At 30.6% G+C, this 12,468-nt stretch overlaps 1 protein-coding gene across 1 annotated transcript in view; it reads right to left on the bottom strand.

Moving 5' to 3' along the window:
• Positions 1–12,468, bottom strand: part of Fbxo8 (F-box protein 8) — a 60,594-nt gene that overhangs the window by 28,153 nt on the left and 19,973 nt on the right. The window contains exons 2-3 of the mRNA XM_027927088.2: positions 6,813–7,149; positions 3,290–3,416 (exon numbers count right to left, since the gene is read on the bottom strand). Coding sequence (XP_027782889.1) covers positions 3,290–3,416; positions 6,813–7,141 — 456 coding nt within the window. The 5' untranslated portion in view covers positions 7,142–7,149. The remainder of the gene's footprint in view (positions 1–3,289; positions 3,417–6,812; positions 7,150–12,468) is intronic.

The following is a 12,468-nucleotide window of genomic DNA, read 5'->3' as shown; positions in this document are numbered from 1 at the left end:
CAACAGCGTGCTAGATAATCGTACCACAAATTGTGCAGATGTTCTCCCCCACCCCATGAGCCACTGCCAGCAGTTGCTGTGGAGTTTGGTTACCCATATCCGTGACATGAACGGTGTCCTTTGGAGATTCTTGTTCCCTGTGGCTGTAAGTATTCTTATTTTTATAATATTTTAATGATGCTTGCTATTAAAATGTTAAGTACAAAACTAGAAATTATGGAAAAGTAGACTTTTTATAATACTGAACAATTATATACATCTTATCTCAGATAACTGCAATAAACACCACTTACACTTAAACATATCATCCAAGTAATTTACTGCTCAGAGTTAAATGAACTAAAAATGATATTTCTGATGACAGTGCTCCAGTGAGTGGGGGGAAAAATCAATCTCCAATAAGTACTCTTGATTTCTAGCACTCAAAAACCTTGACAAACATCATTCTAATGACCTGGCTAACATATGACTCATACAGATGAGTTCAACATAAGAACATCTTTTTGGATAACCCTTTCACTTTTCAATTTGAAGACCTGAAACAATTAATCAAATGGCTATAATATATTTATATTAGTAACAAACATATACAATATAGTCATTAAAACACTTCCCTTCATTCCTCAGAACATATTAAATATATTTCAATATCTTGTTTTGCCTATTTGTATCCTAAGTGCATTCTGGTAAAGACAGAATTCTATTTTGCTATCAGACAACACCTGCTTAATTACTGATATTTATAAAGCACAACATCAGAATTCTGGAACCACAACATACTTTGAGTGGTTCAAGTCTACACTTATGGACAGCACCATATGGCCCTTTCAAAATGGTAAATTCAGTACTTCTGGAATTCTCAAGGATATCTTTAAATCAGGCCAAGAAGTAAAGAAAAAGAAAATACAGCCAACTCTCAATAGCAATGGAAGGTAGGATGGATAAGTAAAATCTAATGATCAAAAAAATTATAATTAAATTAATAACTTCAATCCACTCTCTTAGCAAACATTTTGATTTAAAAAATTTAAAACTGTCAGATTAAAAAAAAAGAATTTGAATTTTACCTCTTGTCTCTGCCTCCCCTCCAAATACTCTAGAGGAGGTAATAACAAGAATGCTATATGCTGATATATGTAGCTGCAAAAATGGAATCATATTTTTACATCTAGCTTTTTCAATGTGAATACTTAAAACTAGTCAATATTTTAGTGTATGAGGATATATATGTATAAGTATATATAAATATGTATATTTAATATTTGAATAAAAAGATGGCTTTAGGATTTGTTTTAAAAACAGATACTCTTAGCAAGGAAAGACTACTTACCATAATCAATATCTGCAGTTACATCCAACTTTTCCCAACTTTATAAATCTACAACTTGGTACTTACCAAGTTACATTTTCCTTAGAATGCAACATTTTCAAGTCATATCAATCAAATATGAGTTTTACTCAACATCAATATAATTTGTGATGAGATCCAGTATGGCTTGAGAAACTAGGCAAAATAAAGACTGGGGCTTACAAGAGCTGCCTCTTCTGATCCCTATATATTCTAGAGTTAAACACTGTACTATTCTGCCTCAGTTCTTCAATTACCTCAATAGATTGATGCAAAACATATATCTTGTCATAAAATTCATCGTGAGAACTATTTTAATTAGCAATGAGTAATGTCTAATTTAAATAACAAGTTGAGAACAATAAAGTCTCTGACACCATGCCATTCTCTGATTATCTACCTATAGCAGAATTTCTTGAATGGAGAAGATAAGCCACAGTGTAAGATAAAAAAGATGACTAGCTCATTGTTCCCATATGTTTACAAGGAAAAGAACAGATTTGACCAAAACAAAGTAAAAACAAGTGTTTTTTTTTTTTCAATAATAAAGGGTATCAGAAAAATTAACAATAAAATAATAAATATTAAAACAACTTATGATAAATAATTTATCCATTCATTTGCCTTTCTTAAGAATGATCATTAGGTTCTAAAAAACAATATTATATTCATTCTAAATATATAATTTAAACTTTAACTTCCAATGAATCATTCTATTTTCATTAAGAGTATCAATTTTCTCTCACCTCTTAGAATAGTAGAGAGAGGAAAGAGAACAAATATCTGAATTTCAATATTACACCAGGTTTTAAAATTTGTAAATTTGTTAGCAATGAAACTTTATTTGATTTTTCATGTGTACAAGAAAAATTTAACAAAAAAAGAAACTATATGCAATAAGTGAAAATCAATTTAAAAATATGCTGTCACTAGTATTATTATATGTACATTTATAAAATCAGTATTTCTGTTCAAGATAAAAATATTTACATGGGAGAAATATTTCCCTAATTATAACAAAAATCAATTCCCTAATTTTAGAACATGCTTAGCTGCATGATTTAATGAGTCCTTTGTTTTTTCCTTGGGGTAGTGGAAACTAAACTCAGGGCCTGATATGTGTTAAGTAAGTACCCCATCACTATGCTACATTCTCATCCCTAAATAGTCCTTAAGACTTCTATAAACAAATAAAAAAGTTGTTTTTTTTTTAATTTAAAAGATTTGTCTAGTTAATATTTTTCCATAGAAAATAATACTCCTGGAAGTATTAATTTTGAGCATTGAATAATTTCTACTTAGATTTCAAAGAATTAGTGTAGTAGGTATTTAAACAATTCTGAAAATTAGAACTTTTTCAGAATAAATTAAAATGAGAATAGGAAAAAAAGAGTAGAAGAACTGGCTTCACATTTTGATCATTATTACATTTTAAGAAATAATTAAATGATCAATATAAAATTTTTCAATTTTATAACAATCTCTAAGTACTTTTTATGTCAACAAAGACTTATAGGCATCAATTAAAGACAATATTTTGATGTTGGAAACTAGAATGATGTTATCTGTGATTATGATAAAAGTGTATCACTAGTAAACAAACAATAAACAGAAAATGCATAGACAACATTTGATGAACCTATTCCATGTTCTAATTATCAAAATGTCATATTCTCCAGTAATAAGTATCTCTAAAAGATCAGAAGAGGACTGCAAATGTCATGGATGCTGTCATACAAAGTGAGCAAGTAGAAAGAGTAGAACAAGATATAGTAAAGGAAAATGACTATGTCATATAGTAATAATTAAACTACGAGGCTTCTTAGTGATTGAAAAGGTATGTTCAATTACTTGTTTTACCTGCAAATTTGTTATGTTAGAAAGCTGCAGCAAGATAGCAATAAAGTTCACATGACTCAAATATTCACATTTTTCACTTACCTCATCGGGGTTGGCATTAAAGGTAAGGCTACCTTCATCCAGCTGCATATACAGTTTTCTAAAAGAAAATCCTAGAGGTGGATTCTTATTGTAAATGGAACAGTGACCCCAAGTGGATTTGCACAACCTGAAAAATAAAAGAAAATGAGACAAAAAGTTATTGCATTTAATTTCCTAAATATGCATGAATATGATAAAAGAGAAATATTAAATAATATAAAATTAGATCTTGTAGCTCTAAAGTTTAAAATTTTTAATTTTATATTTGATTTTTTATTTATCAAACATGATAAGTGCCTTAAATTTGGCAATTTTCATAGAACCTAAAAATTTAAGTTACAAAGATTAATAATGTTCATAAATACTACCTGAAGTTTAAAATAAGTATCAATAATAGTAATAATAACTGAAAGTGCTTACTAGATGCTAGGCACTATTTTAAGTATTTCAATTGTACTAATTTACTCAACTCTCTCAACAATCCTGATGTTGGTGCAATAGATAAAAAACAAAAAGACAAAAAAGTTGTCCAAAGTCACACAGCTAATAAAGTATACAGGCAGGATTTGAACACAATGAGTCTTACTCCACAGCTTGAAATCTTAATCAAGATTCTAAATGGAATATATTAGGTACCTATGCCCTACTGTGAAATAAAAATAAATGGGGTTTGGGGTCGGGTGGGAAAATTGTTGGGTAGGGAAATAATCTTTTGCTTTTTCAAAAATGCATATATTAACAGACAAACTAAACATAGCAATTGTAATGTTACAACTTTAATACATCAAAAATGTAATGTTAAGCACGACTGTTAATACAGTTTTTCAAACACACTGATTCTTTACTATTACAATGATAAATGATTATTTTAAAAGTCTATAGAATCTAAAATACTGTTTGCATCTAAAAATACACTATTTTCTGCAGACCAGTATAGTGGTTTCCGACTCTGTACAGAGGTAATAACTATAGGTTGTTATCTGAAAGCTCAATTTTTGTCTTCTTATGAATGCATGGAAATTCTGGAGTCTTTGCCTCAAAAATGTAAATTTTTATGTGTATGTTCAAAATATCTGCAACTTGTTGAGAGAAAACAGTTTCACCCTCTAATATTCATTATTGATTTCTGCCTCAAATTTCCTTCTTTTCCTTTCCTCTCCCTTTCTCTCTCCCTTTCTCTCTCTCTCTCTCTCTCCCCCTTTCTCTCTCTCTCTATCTCTCTCTCTCTCTCACACACACACACACACACAGAGCAGAGAAAAATGTGAAAAAAGTTATTGTTTTAGTCCATAACATCAGAAATTTCGAGGATAAATGGGTAAAATACTTGATTTGACACTATCCTCTTAATAGTTAATTTATATCCTGGCATTACTTTTACTAACCAAATGAAATCACTGATTTTAATTGTTTAGAAATCAGCTTCTGAGTTTTATAACTAAGCTATGTGAAAGCAATAATCTCCCAACATCAACAAATATTCAACATATTCAAAGTTAAAAACCCAGCCAACCTTTAATTTCAAATAGAAACAATTTATTAATAAGAAAAATCAAATGTCATAGATATAGGCATAACTATATGGCAAACAATAAAGCATTTCTTTTGGAGATACACCATCCAGATTTAAACTTCAAATGAAAAATTCTGCTTGAGTTCAGATAAGCTTAGAAATGAGCTTTTTTCAAGTTCAAATGTAGGAAAACAAATTAAGTTTGAGAGGAATGTTAAAATGTAGAAAAATATTACAAAGAATGAGCTAATTTTAAAGTATTTAATTCCCTCATAAGTTCATAGGTGATTAAAACTTATGACTTATATCAAACACTTCTAACAGAATTTCCTCTCATATAATACCTTCACTATGACAAGGCACTGAAAGCATAACAATACCAAACTAAAGATTTTATCTATTCATAAGCTGAGAAATGACCTGTGTTATTTTATACTATAATTATGTAACATTAGGAAGGCTAACATTAGAAATTTCACTACTGGAAATACCTTTTTACTAAAGTTTGACAATTTAGATTAACGTATTAATTCCCTCAATTAGATTCCCAGTTAACTGGGAATCTAATTGAGGGAATTAATACGTTAATAATGATTAATAAGATTTCAGATGGCTTTGAAAGCTCTTTTCAAAGTGCTTCCTGGATATTCTCTTCAATGTTGGTGGAAATGACAGTTGAACTATGGCTGACACTTTGTATTGTATTCACAATACTGTTACCATTTTTTTTTTAAAAACTGTTCTATACTTATGTTCTTGAGATTCAACATGTTTATTTCACATTTTTAATAGCACAAACAAATTTCTTTACCATTTAAAGACAATTAATCTAGAGATAAAACAACAATAATAAAAATATCAATATATTTATTTTAAAAAAAGAAATTATTTAGTTTTAAAAATATTTTTATTTCTAGATATGCTCTTTGTTATTATGAAATTCCATTTTTAAAACAATGCAACTTAAATAAACTTTGGTAAAGAATGCTAGAAAGTCTGAGATCCCAAAATTCTCCTATGTTTGGTAACATTTTCAGGACCCAAAAGAAACAAACCACAAGGACCTATGATTTTTTTTTAAGTATGTAGTGCTATTTAAGAAGTAACTTAGGTTCAATTACAGACTCTATACTTCCAAATGTTCCTAGATTTGTAATTTAATTTAAACTGGTATAATAGTCACTAAAATTTCTATTATCCATTTTAAGCAAATAGACTGTTTATCCCCTTGCTTTCTAATTTTTTTCCTACTGTATTGATGAAATGGTTATAAAAAATAAAAAGTAGATGAAATTTTCACCAGCTAAAGTTTATGCTAATAAGCACCTTTGATAAAAAATGTATAACTAAAAATATACACATGTGGGTTAGGATTGTGGCTCAGCGGTAGAGTGCTCGCCTAGCACGGGCGGGACCCGGGTTCGATCCTCAGCACCACATAAAAATAAAGGCATGGTGTCATTTCCATCTACATCTAAAAAATAAATATTAAAAAAAACATACACATGTACTCCCTTGGAAACCATTAACATCTGAGGATTATTTATTGATGTTTAGGTATGCCTGTTTTTCAGATGGGATACCTGTGGGAAGCACAAACGACAGAGAGGATGTGAAGACTCCAGGTTCTGAATTATAAATTCTCAGTTCAGAACTTTGTTGTACTTTTAGAATAAGCTGGAAATTTCTGATTTATAACAAACTGAAATTTATAACCTCTCTTTTCACTGTAAAGTCATTGATCCATTTTCCTTTCTACTATCTTTCTTTTCTCAATATCAAATTTGACTGTTAATGATAACTTTCTCTATTTTTTTCAGGTTTAATAAAGTGCAATTCAAAGTACAAGCCAAAGTGAAAAAAATTTATTTTATATATATATATATATATATATATATATATATATATATATATATTTTTTTTTTTTTTTTTTTTTTTTTTTACAAGAAGAACATTAAGCCTGATTACGTTTAGAGAGATCTGAATCAAATATTGGTGGGTTTAACTTACCCTTGCCAGAGGAGTTCATCATTAGCAAGGTCCTGCCAAACACATGAAGCCAAGCAGAGGTCAGTTGCATTCAGATAGGACAAGATGGTAAAACTTAGCTCAGGAGGCAACATTTCCAAGTTAATGAATCCTTCTTGTTCTTTAGATTTCCTTGCTTTTAAAAGATGATATATATCAATGCCTCCTTGGACTTGTTTACGATGATTGGTGTTAGAAATGTTGCTTGCAGCCATTCTCCTGTTCTGCTCTCTGGTGAGGTAGCCTTGCTCACTATAGCCTTCCTGTTGTAGCTGCTGGTTTCTGGCCACTCTCCACAGCCCTTGACCCATCTGCAAGACTGAGAAAAAGCCAGAATGTAATAATGGTAACATTAAAAAAGTAAAACATCTTTCCCAGTAGTACAACAAATTTAACATGAAGCATTCACTTATCAGAATTAAAGTTCCTCATTAAAGACTAGTAAAACCAGTAGTATATTACAAAGAATAGTTGAACATTTAAAGTACAAAAGTTGGATGGAGAAAGTTTCAGAAATATTTCGTGTGATCATCACCTTTTTCCCAGCTTGCTAACTCTTTTAAGTCCACAGGTGACAAAATCATTTTTCATATGGTAAGATTTAAAAGTTACTGATGTTCTAAAGACTCTTACAAATTATAATTATGTGGACTTATGGACCAGTATTAAATACAGCTCTGATCAGAGCACAGGACTTTAGTTAAAAGGCCTCCAGACCCTGCTTTTTATCACAATTCGGGCTAAGCTAAACTAGCCCCTTTTAACCAAACTCCCAGATGCATAACAGCTGTGAAACAGGCTTTTCGTTTAATTCTTGCCAGTCTACACTTATGTTGTAGACTGTAATAAAATGTAACATAGGCCCTGAAGTCTAATTTGGAAACCTTATAAATTAGACACCTAGAACTCCATGATAAATTGCTTAGTAACAGTGGACTATTTTATTTTGTTGTTGCTTTAAAATAAAAATCATAATTTAGACTATTTTTCCAATACTTCTCCACATGGCTCCATGGATTCCCCTGAGGTACCTGGGGAAAAGCAAAATAAGAAGGTGTGCTCTAGTCTCCCTCACCTCCATTTGACTTGCCACCAGAGCAGCTCTAAATTTTTCAGTTACAGATATTGGACTGTAATATACAGATACTTAGAAAACAAGTGGCCTAGATTTCTTATTTGATCTTGTCTTTAAAATAAGCAGTTTTTCCTGAGTAATAACTTTATTAAAAAAAAACCTAAATAAGGAATAGCTTTTAATACAGGTAATTCCTTTCATGATCACTCTTTCAAACAAAATATTCTTGCTTTATTAACCCAAGTTGACTACTAATACCTGTTTGTGTTTCAAAAATTTGGAAAAAAAATACTGATTTTTACATAAAATCATTAACATTGTCAAATCCATTCATAGCATTACTTGAACTTATAGTTTTGTTAAGAAAAAAGAAAAAAAAAACTCTCAGAAAGATGAAACAAGAACAAACAACAAACAAATGAACAAACAAGCAAACAAAAACTACAACACTGCTGGCTAGAAACTCTGAAAATTCTTAGGAATAACTTGAAAATTGAGTAGACCTTAAAAGAATGTCAAAGATATTATTTTCTTAATATTTAAAAAGGAATAATCCACATGTATATTTACTAAATTACGGGCTATTATCTGGACAATGACTATCACATTAGGTTACTTGTTGATCCAAACAAGAAAAATTATTAATTTTAACTACTCCTTCTTACATTGAACTGCTTGAAATTCTAGCAGCTTAAGCTACAAAATGGTGGCATATATGTGTGCATGTTGAAGTAGGAGGTTAAGAAAAAAAGAATATATTAGTGATTTTAAAACACAGAAGGCACAAAAACTAACCTTTCGTTACCTACCATGCATACCACTATAATGGTATCAGTTCTTAAATTATGAGTTCAGCTTTAAAAATTTAATGCTTAAAAACCACATACTATTAAGAAAATGGAAGGACAAACCACAGACTGGGAGAAAAATCTTTGCAAAAACATATATATAATAAAGGGCAATAATCCAAAATATACAAAGAATGCTTTAAACCCCCCAATAAGAAATAAACCACTTAAAAATGGGGAAAAGATCTCAGTAGGAGTCTAGTAAATTTTTTGTTCTTTTTCCTGTTTAGGAAAAAACATCTCAATAGACACCTCACCAAAGAAGACTACAAATGACAAGAAGACACTCAACATCCTATGTCATTAGGAGACTGCAAATTAAAACAATGAGATAATATTACATAACTGTTAGAATGGTATATTCAAAACACTGGCAATAGCAAATTCTAGCAAGGATTTATAGGAATGTAAAAAGACACAGTTACTTTGGAAGACAATTGGCAGTTTCTTACAAAATCAAACATAGTTTTATCATATGATCCAGCATTCATTCATACTTTTTGGTACTTACCCAAATTAGTTGAAAACTACAAAAAATCTGCACATGTATGTTCATAGTAGCTTTATTTATCATTACCAAAACTTGGAAGCAAGAAAGATGTGCTTAAGTAGGTGAGTGTATAAACTATGGTACATACATATAATGGAATACTACTCAGCACTAAAAAGAAATGAGCTATCAAGCCATGAAAAGTCATGAAGAAAACTTAAATGCATATTAGTAAATAAAAGAATCCCATATGAAGCTATGACCTCAATTTTACAACATTCTGGAAAAGGCAAAACTATGGAGTTGATTTAAAAAAATTAATAGCAAAAAAATATAGAATGCCAACAAAAATTCATAGAGAGTTTTCAATTCTCTTAATATTTAAATAGGCCATATTACATTATAAAATAAGCACACTTAATTTTGACACAAATGTAACATTTTAAGACTCACAATCATAAAAAAGGTATTTTATTTTCATGTTTTTTTGGTTTAACAGCAGGAAAATACCTAGGTATCACATGTGTTGCTAGTTTCATCTAGTGTATCTGTTATTCTAAATAACTAAATTCATTTTTCTATTTTGCACCACTAAAGGTAAGTAAGCAAACATGGTAACTATGGTGTCTGAAATCTTAATATTTAAGATATTTAATAATAACTTTCATGTACTTCCTCTATAGCATCTTTTTAGTGGCATATGTTTAAGCAGCTGTTGTTAGGGCTGTTGCTAGGAACAAAAAACCAGGGTGATTTCCCTAGGCTCTGGACTTTAATGAGGATCATTTAAATTAAGCACTGGATAATGTGATTCAGAAAGCATCCAGCAGGTAGAAAGAGGTAAAGGGCCAGTTGCTATTTCTTAAAAAAAAAAAAAAATGATGGGGAGGGTGGAGAGTTGAGGCTCAAAGAGAACTGCAAGGTTACTTATGGGATACTTGACTCTAAATTGTAGCTTTTACACATGTAATGTGGAAAAATAATAATACCTAAAGCTCAAAAGGCTGTTGTACTGGAGATGATGTCTACAAGATTCATTTTATGCCTAACAATCAACACACGTTAGGTATTACTTTCTTTTGTCAGAATCATTTTGGCTTATGACGAACACTTTCATAAAATGTATTAAAATACTTTAGCTATTCTGAGGTTTTGCCTGCTGAATAAAGTTATTTATGTTTATACTTGCCTAGGTTTGTAGGGATTATACACACAAATTCCTAATCTCTTTTAATTATTCTTATATTTTGGCCAAGTATTTTTGGGTTTTGTTTGGTTTGGTAAATGCAATTTGTTTTTCAATGACCAATACTCACCCACGGGGGGAAAAAAGCCCTTTAAAAAAAGGTTGTGAATTCCACAAAAAGATTCAAAAGTCAATATGCCTGACAATGATTCCAATAGCAATATCTTGAAACAGGTTCTTGTGCTATCATTAGTCATCTGTCAACTTCTGGCTTTAAAATTGAGATTCAAAATATGATATGGAACATGAAGAGATCTAAATTATGCAGTTAATGCTGGGTTGTTGCATTATTGAACTAAACAAAACTTGATTTCAAGGTATGGCATTTTTAGAATTGCCAAGTTTTAATAAAATCTTGGTATAAGAATTTTTACTGAAGCATACATAATATTATAAAAGATATAGTGCTGTCACTCATAGCAATTATTTGGTTAAAAAAAGTCACTGAATAGTTGAATCACTGAATATATAAAGAATTCCAAATTGAAAAAAAAATGAACACAGAAGTTTTTGTATTTGAAATCATTTTTTAGAGAGAGAGAGAGAGAGAGAGAGAGAGAGGAGAGGAGAGGAGAGGGGAGAGAGAGAGAGAGAGAGAGAGAGAGAGAGAGAGAGAGAATTTTTTAATATTTATTTTTCAGTGGACACAACATCTTTATTTTTATGTGGTGCTGAGGATCAAACCCAGTGCCGCGCGCATGCCAGGCGAGCGCGTTACTGCTTGAGCCACATCCCCACCTCCATCAGTTCTGTTTTAATATGAATTTTTGTGGTGAAGTTACTGCTGGTAACTTATATGTTCACTACAAATAGGTTGAGGGAAATGGATAATGCTTTCCTGGAAAAAAATTCTTCACTTTTAAAAGAGAAATAATAACTAGTGTATTTCATGTATAAATATTAGAAATAAAATTTATTCTTATTATTCATTTTAGCTGTGTTTTATAAAATTCAGTGAAAACACTGAATTACTAACTACTGAATCATTGCTCCTACAGAAAATACAGAGATATTTACAATGGTCAAACAGCCAAATGAATGAGATTTGAAAACTTCTACTTTCCTAGAATTTGCAAACATGCCTATAAGGAGCATTACTTGACTACTGTTGTGATCAGTTAATCCTGATCAGTCTCAGAGTCATTAAATACTATTTTGATTTAAGAGCAAAATATTCATGTTCAATTCCACACTGCCCACAAACACACTCATGAAGCACAGTAGTGGACAAGAAACTCTGAAGCCTTATATTAATGACTATTGAGTGAGGAACTGGTAATCAAATTGAGTAATCCTAAATACTTAGTTCTAAGGAATGCATCACATGAACTGAACAATAGCCATTTTATTAATTTAATCTCCTGCATAAGAATTTCATATTTTGGTTGATTTATTATCATATTTTACATTTCAAACTTAAACTTAACTTTCTATCCTAAAGTCCTATGCTGTTGTGGCATAGCAGCATAGTAATAGGATGATGTAAATGAAAGTAATAAGATTCAGAATTATTCAAAAATTAACAAAACCTTTGAAAAATATTTACCCAGAAGATTGCACAGAGCTTCTTAATTAGCTAATGTTCCCTTTGTGGAGTAAACAGTAACTACCATGAAAAAAGATTTCAACATATTGGTGTAACATGAAAAGTGGGAGGAGGAGTGGTTTCCAATGAAGTCATGTAGAAAAAAAGGAAGATGATCTGGAGAAGTGCAGAAAGATAGCAGAAGCTTATATACTTTGCAAAATGCCCAAGACGTCTGGGACTCCAAAACATAGAGTAAGAAAGGGAAAAATACAGAGTAAAATGAGTAATAAAATATCAGTGGGTTAACATCAGTGGCTCGCTGTTTCCTTTTCCTATATTAGAAAGATAAAAATTTTCCTACTTTTACGATTTTTGTGAGAATTAAATGAAATAATATGTGTATATGGAACAGTAGACCACAATCTCTCCTCTCAATACATATACACCACAT

Source organism: Marmota flaviventris, chromosome 3, assembly GCF_047511675.1.
Source record: "Marmota flaviventris isolate mMarFla1 chromosome 3, mMarFla1.hap1, whole genome shotgun sequence".
Classification (NCBI taxonomy): Eukaryota; Metazoa; Chordata; class Mammalia; order Rodentia; family Sciuridae; genus Marmota; species Marmota flaviventris.
The sequence above is the reverse complement of the archived record's forward strand: the minus strand, read 5'-3'. Positions and strand labels throughout refer to the sequence as shown.